Source organism: Chrysochloris asiatica, unplaced genomic scaffold (genome assembly GCF_000296735.1).
Source record: "Chrysochloris asiatica unplaced genomic scaffold, ChrAsi1.0 scaffold00142, whole genome shotgun sequence".
Classification (NCBI taxonomy): domain Eukaryota; kingdom Metazoa; phylum Chordata; class Mammalia; order Afrosoricida; family Chrysochloridae; genus Chrysochloris; species Chrysochloris asiatica.
In genome coordinates this window covers 1,817,808-1,825,705 of record NW_006408660.1, presented here as the reverse complement: position 1 = coordinate 1,825,705, position 7,898 = coordinate 1,817,808, and the positions used below count along the sequence as shown (strand labels likewise).

Below are 7,898 nucleotides of genomic sequence, written 5' to 3'. Positions count from 1 at the left end.
CAGTCTAGGAGCAGAGGTTCCTGGGACCAAGGGAGAAGAGCAGAGTGTGTGACCCTACCCAGAGAAACAGTGACACCAAAGATGGAGGCAGAGACGATGATGTGGAGAGATGGAGCGTCTGGGGACTCTAGACCCAGAGAGGGAGAGGGGCTGTGTGCTGATGACCACAGGGTGCAGGCTTGTGGAGTTTACCCTTTGGTTGTTTGATGATGCATAGAGGGGATTGTAACCATGGCAATGAAATGATGCACGATAGGATAAATGTAAAGCTAATGTTCTCCCATGTAAACTATCATATCATTCACAATAAAACATTTTAAAAAATAAAAAAATCTAAACTAAAAACAGTTGTCACCAATGTGACTCTATCTCATGATGATCCCAAGTGTGCTACAGTAAAAATGTGCTCCACAGGGTTTTCAATGGCTGTGATTTTTCAGAAGTAGAGTGTCAGGTCTTTCTTCTGTGGTACCTTTGGGTGGACTCACATCTCCAATATTTCAGTTATCAGCCCAGCACTTACACACTTGTGCTGCCTAGCTTACCAGCCTACATAGTCTCCAGGAAGACTCAGGAACCTCCGAGTGTCCAGATGGGTAACCCAGAGGGTGTAAAAGAAGGTTGAAGAGGAATTGGGGGCCCTCCATGCAGACTGTGAAGGAGCTGTGGTAGCGTAGTGGTTACGAATTGGGCTGTGAACCGCAAGGTCAGCAGTTCGAAACTACCAGCTGCTCTATGGGAGAACAATGAGGCTTTCTGCTCCTGTAAAGATTCACAGCCTCGGAAACCCTGTTCAGGGTTGCTGTGGGTCGGAACCGACTTGACGGCACTTAACAACAACAACAACAACAACAATGCAGAGTGTGAAGAAACAAGTGAAAAGCACCCTCAACTACAGTGGGGGGCTCACGTAGAAAATAAAAAGTCATCACGTATTTTCTTTTTAACTTTTTTTGTGAATTGGGTGAAGGCTTACAGAGCAAATCGGGTTTTCATTCAATAATTCATACACATTTTGCTTCATCTCATTGATGCTAATCCTTACAAGGTATCTCACTTCCTCCCTGTGTTTCCTGTTTCCATTCCTTCTTCTTTCCTAACCCTTCTGAACTTTGTCCCTGGGTAAATGCTGCCACCACCCCTCCCCTTTTTTTTAATTTTTTTTGTGGATTGAGTGAAAGTTTACAGGGCAGATAATCAGTTTTACATTCAACAAATCATATACTTTGTTTCATTACAATGGTTACAATCCCCTCCACGTACCATCAGTTAACAATATTTCTCCATATACATTTTAGCCTCTTTTTTTTTTTTTAACACTCAGGCATATATAATAATTTATACCAAATGCTGCCCTTTTGATCACAAATGGTTGAGTATTCTACCTCCGTGATGTTATTCTTCCCCTAGTTGTTGTTAAGCGCTTTCAAGTCGGTTCCAGACTCAGAAACCCCGTACAGGGTTTCCAAGGAGCAGCTAGTGTTCTTGAACTGCTGACCTAGTAGTTAGCAGTCCAGCATTGTCCCCCTAGAGACCTGTCTATTATTTGGCTGAAAACTGCGCCATGGAAGTGAGTTCACACCAGACCTGAAGGGTGACTACAGTCACAGACTCAAGGGTTCCACTAAGTTTCTGTCCAACCACTAAGCCTGGTCTTTTTAAATCTCGTATTTTCTTGAAAAGATTCTAAAAAAGGCTGACTAAAAACACTGATTTTTTTTTTTTTTTTAATGAACCAAGATATTGGTCATTGCCACTATCTCCCAAACTGCTGACCACAAGAAGGGAAGAGGGAGCCTGGGCCAGGAGCTCACGCCCTTCTTTGTCAAGCCCCACCAGGATGCTCAGCTAAGGTGTGTCCAGTTATCGTAATCCCAGGTGGAAAAGTCTCGCAAAAGTATTGCATGTGCCTAAGAGGGCCAAACAGCCAGGAACAATAGGAGACCAAGAAGACAGAGAGACGCACCCAGCTGATAACCAGCAAAAATCAGGGACCTCTGCCAACAAGCAAGCGAGCTAGGAAGAGAACCTTGAGCTCAAGAAAGGTGCAAAGCCCATCAGGCACCTTCGCTCTGCCTTGTGTGATGCTAAGCAGAGCCGTATCTAACTTCTAACCTACAGAAACTGAGATCACAGGGTGAACGGTTTTAGGTTAGAAAACAGTACTATCTGCAGGAGGGTCTGAAATTTGGACAAGGAGCCTCAGGCCTGACTCTTCTTTTTATAAAAAAAAAAAACCAACTTTTTTTGGTGAATTGAGTGAAGGTTTACAGAGCAGATCATCAGTTTTATATTCAACAAATCATACACTTTGCTTCATTATATGGTTGCAATTCCCTCCCTGAGTCTCCTGCCACCCCCATCTTTCCTCTGCCAACCTTCCTCCGGTTGTTATTGTCAGGTCTGACTCTTACAATTAACATTTACCTGTGCCCTGGTGTGTGGCGCTGTAGGACATTCAACCACAAGGTCGGTTTGAACAGCAAGGTCGGTGGTTCAAACTCACCAGTCACTCCTCAGAAACCGTATATGGGGTCGCTATGAGTCGGAACTGACTCGACGATGAGCAACATGTGCTGTCTAAGGAATTGTGGTAGTGCAACAGTTAAGCACACAACTGTTAACCAAAAAGTAGGCTGATGAACACATCCAGAGGCTGTGCGGGAGAAAGTCCTGAGTATGCTCCCAGAATGATCACAGCCTAGGAACCCCTATGGGGCAGTTCTAGTCTGTCACGTGGATGGTCAGGAATTGGAATTTAGTTAGTAGCATCTAACAACACCAAAACTCTGCCTGAGTCCAGTGGTAGCGGCAGGCTAGATGGAACCGTGCTTATATAAGAGCATGAATTCTGGAGTAAGACAGACCCAGGAGTCCTGGTGTGGCAGTGTAAGATAAGCCTGGACTGTTAACCTCAAGGTCAACGGTTCAAACCCACCAGCTGTACCTCGGAAACTCTATGCAGGGTCACTCTGAGTCAGAACCGACTCAATGGCACTTTACAACAACAACAGTTGGTGTCCTGGCTCTACCATGTCCTAGCTGTGCAACCTTAGCCTCAGTGACCCCCCTCTGCAAAACAGAGACAGTATCTTATGTCCCTGTCTTACGGAAAGAAGAATAACCTTGGAAAGGCACGTGGCGGAGGAACGGGAGTGTGGTGGGCAGCAGGGAAGGTTAGAAATGGCACACTCAATGTTACCGCTGTGATAAAGGACGCTTCTCCTTACCTCCAAGGAAGCCATGCACACGACTTTGTTGGTATGATAGAAGAACATGGGCAGGACGTCAAAGATGGTTGTTTCTGAAAGTATTAGTTTCTGCAGGGAGTAGAGAGGGGGAAAAAGAAAACAAATCTCACTGAGGTTCAGCCAGCAGTCAGAAGAATGGGAGAGGTGGGGGCAAGGATATGACAGTCTCAGGTTTCTAGAACTGAACTCAGCCTGTGTGCCCGAGTGCATGTGGCTCCTTCCGGGGCTCAGTTCTGCAGGAGATGAGCCTGGACACCCTCTGAGAACTCACTCAGGGCGCCAGGTGTCACATACGGGGGGGTGGATCTGGGAGTAGGGGGTGGGAATGAGCTGCAAAGATGAACCTGGGACCCCCACCCACCTACCCAAGAGTACACTATTTCCAAGTCTGCAGGGTCACACCTGGATTTGACAAACTACACCTACTAGGGTACCCTCACTGTCTTACACAGCCCCCCTCCTTCAAGATGCTGTTCTGGCCACCTCCCCAGCTGCTCACTGACCTCCCCAGTCATTGTCCCACTGGGCTGAACTGCCTGCCTTTGAGGCTATGCCCCACACAAGTCTGCAGGCACCCTGAGACACGCCCCCAGCTTGGGACACGGTAGAGAAGGTGGGAGGACGGAAGAGGCCTCACCTTGAGGTTTTCTGGGCAGAACTGGTGACCGTACATGTCGATGGCAGATAGGAAAATGGACTCCACCTGGTTGTGTCTTAGCTCATAGGAGGGCAGGTGGGAGGCGATCAGGACCTGTGGCAGGGAGGCCGGAGGGGCTGGGTGAGCGTACCACTCAGTGGGGTTGCCAGGGTTGCCTCAGAGAGTCGGGAACATGGGTCTCTGCACAGTAGGGCTGCACAGGATAGGACCAAGCACAGGTGGGACCGTACACAATGAGACTGCTCACAGTGAGGTTACACATAAAGTGGAGTCACACACAGTGAGATCACATATGGGGAGGCCCCACACAGTGAGGTCAAACACAATGGGTTTACGTACAGGGAGCCACACAATGTGGGGTCACAATGAGATCACACATAGCGAGGCCTCACACAGTAGGGCTGCACACCGTGGGTTTGTAGACAGTGGGGCCACATACACTGGGGTTATGCACAGTAGGGCTGCACATGGTGGGGCCGCACACAGTGGGACCACACACACTGAGATTGTACATGGTGGGGCCGCACACAGTGGGACCACACACACTGAGATTGTACATGGTGGGGCCGCACGCAGTGGGACCACACACACTGAGATTGTACATGGTGGGGCCGCACGCAGTGGGACCACACACACTGAGATTGTACATGGTGGGGCCGCACGTGGTGTGACCATACACAATGAGATAGTACATGGTGGGGCTGCACACATTAACCTGCACATAGTGGGGCAGCACAATGTCGGGTCACACACAATGAGATCGTACATGTTGGGGCCTCACCTGCCTGGCTCTGAGGGCCACTTTGCAGTGCTCACTCTTGCTCAGCTGTGTGAGCTCGTTGAGGATGGAGGTCAGCTCATCTGACAGGGCAGGGTCTGGACTACAAAGTTCATCCTGCGAGGGACAAAAATGGAATCCCAGGTAACTTTTTTCTACCAGAGATAGCAGCCAGTGATCACCCTCTGCCGGAGTGTGGCTGCCCCAGCTACCCAAACAGCTGCTTAGCAGGACTACTTCCTTCTATGAATTCCCCATTCTTCCTTTCACCCATTCATTCACCCTAAAACATTTCATATGCCTTATACAATGAAAAACACAACTGAGTCCACTGCCTGTATCATTGTTGTTAAGTGCCATCAAGCTGGTTCTGACTCATAGATAGTGATGCTGTACAGGGTTTCCAAGGAGCAGTGGTGAATTTGAACCTTGTGGTCCAGTGCATTATCCCACAGTGCCACATCAGGACTCACTACTTTATCATAGCTGGCGATTATCAGGTGCTTACTAAGTGCTAAGCAAGTAGTTAGACCATGCATTCTGCTAACATCTCCAATCCCATGAGGAGTTAGTATCATGATTTCCATTTAACAGTTGAAGAACCTAGGGCTCAGAGAGGCAGTATGAGCTGCCTCAAGACCACCAAGCATATAAAAGGAAGAGTTGGAAAGAGAACAAAACTCTATCCTGTCCCTCTCATGCTTTTCCAGCTGCCTGCCTTGAGGACTCACAGTCTCAAAGGAGAGGAAGGAGGGGGAAAGGAGTCTGGCACAAGAGGAAGAATCACATGTGGCTTCTACTGATGCTCCCACGGAGCCTCTAGGTGGGGGCCTAGAGTTGAGTCTTGGAGGTAAAGTAGAAGGGGGAGTGTCCCTTCCCCTTCTGAATGAGGGCACTTTCAGCTGGGGACCAGGCCCATATGTCATTGGCCTCTGGGCTCCTCTTAATGCTTTTAAATCAAGAGCGGCTCAGAGCAAAACCCAAAAACCAAAACCCGCTGCCATCAAAGGCGATTCCAACCCATAGCAACCCTATGCAGGGTTTCCAAGACTGTCAATCTTATAGAAGCAGACAGCCTCATCCTTCTCCAGCCCAACACCTAGGGCTGCTGGAACCAAACAACAGATTGGCATGAGCAGAGGCTTCCTAAGTACTCTCTTGAGACAGAGGACCACTGCTGGGAGGTGGGATGCCTGAGCCACAAGCCTGAGGCCTGCACCAGCTGTCTTCTTCTACAGGCACTTCTGCGTTTTCCTAATGACCTACAAGGGCAACATCATCACATTTCACACATGTGTGCAAACACACAAGCATGCGGGAGGATGGTGGAATCTCATAGAAATTACTCTTTTCTGACTCCCAAATGCTGAGTTTCTCTGCAAATTTAAATGGAAACGACTATCATGCTCCGCCACTGGCCCAGGCTCTGGCCCCAAGGGACAGACAGGACAAAACACATCCAACTCGTGGTTTCCTATGTGTGACGAGGTGTTCACCCTGAAAACCAGTGACAGTCAATTCTGAATCACAGCGCCCCCACATGTGTCAGAGTAGAACTACACTCCACTGGACTGTTATTGCCTGGTTTTTAGGAAGCAGGCATTTCTTCTTTCCATTTATAGTCAAGTGCTTAACCATGTGAGCCACCAAAATACCACTTTTCTTTCTTCAATACATGTGTGGAAGTGGTCTCACCTCACATTTTTTCATTACTATGCTTATGTTTTTTGTGCTTTGCTTTACTACTAAGTCTTAGGAACAGTGGATTGAAATTCAAAAACTTAGCCCCCTTAAAGACAAGAAAGATTCATTTACTACCACTGCTGAGTGAAGGGAAGCCTGGTGTGATGCTTCAGGATAAGCACTGAACTGCTAACCATAGATCAGCAGTTCAAACCCACTAGCCACTCCTTAAGGAGCTCTGGTAGCGTAGTGGTTACGAATCGGGCTGCAAACTGCAAGGTCAGCAGTTCGAAACTACCAGCTATTCCGCAGTAGAAAGATGAGGCTTTCTGCTCCCATAAAGATTTACAGCTTCAGAAACCCTGTACAGGGTCGCTATGAGTTGGAACCTACTCCGCGGCACACAGCCACCACCACCAGTCATTCCTTGGCAACCCTATACGAGGTCACTAAGAGTTGGAACTGGGTCAACAGCACTTAACAACAACAATCAACTGAAAGAGATCACATTGGAAGATCCTGGATAGAGTGGGGGAAATGTAGAAACCAATTAAAAATCATATAAAAGACTAGGCTTACCGGTCAGATAGAGATGGGTAGAGCCCCAAGACTATGGCCCTTGATCCCCCTTCAGGTCTGAAACTGAACTCACCCCTGTGGCTTAATTTTTCAGCCAAGCAAGAGATAAATCCATAGGGGGGACAACAACACTCATGAGGCATGCACACCACAGAATGGTCAACCATCCGAGATCAAAAGGGCAGCCTTCACTCAATGACAAAGCTCAGAAGGGTGGGGAATGAAAGAAGAATGGGGACAAGAACCAGAGAGAGCAAGTGGGATAAGTGATGTTACATGAAGGGGGATTACAATCAAGACGAAATGAAGTGTGTGATTTGTTGAATACAAAACTAATGATCTGTTCTGTAAACTTTCTCTCAATTCACAAAGAAAAATTTAAAAAAAGATGAATTTCAAAGTAATCTTTCAATGATCAATTTCTGCTGCCATATGCCAACAAACTGAACCAGGAGAACCAGAACCAAAAAAATAACAAATCTCGTGTATAATCCCAAACCACAGGAGAGAAAATATTTCTAGTCTCCTTCACCCAAGAAGCCCTAAACCAGTGTCCCGGTTCTTAGGTCATTCTACCGGTCTCGCCCAGGCAGTCCTCTGGTGGGCAGGATTCTTAGTAACTTCATGCTTCAAAGAAAACCAACAAGTTTGCAAAGTAACAGACGAGAAGAACAATCCACATTCCTATATATTAGCCATGGAATGGCGTGCTGACTGCAATAAATTATAGGTGTGCCTTACTTCACACAAACCCCAAAGATGCCACTGTTTTAAGGCCGATCCTAGGCCATCCTCGCAAACGTGGATATGTTCAAGTCCACTGGTGTAGCCACTGTGTCAATCCGTGTCATTGAGGCATTTACTCTTTCTCCCTGACCCTCTACTTTACCAAGCATGATATCCCTCTCCAGGGACTGACTGGTCCTTGGTGGTGGTGGTGGTTATATGC

At 47.5% G+C, this 7,898-nt stretch overlaps 1 protein-coding gene across 1 annotated transcript in view; it reads right to left on the bottom strand.

Moving 5' to 3' along the window:
- ACACB (acetyl-CoA carboxylase beta) overlaps positions 1-7,898 on the bottom strand; it is a 155,466-nt gene that overhangs the window by 55,798 nt on the left and 91,770 nt on the right. Inside the window, exons 24-26 of the mRNA XM_006870435.1 lie at positions 4,691-4,804; positions 3,889-4,002; positions 3,231-3,320 (exon numbers count right to left, since the gene is read on the bottom strand). Of these exons, the coding sequence (XP_006870497.1) occupies positions 3,231-3,320; positions 3,889-4,002; positions 4,691-4,804 (318 nt within the window). The remainder of the gene's footprint in view (positions 1-3,230; positions 3,321-3,888; positions 4,003-4,690; positions 4,805-7,898) is intronic.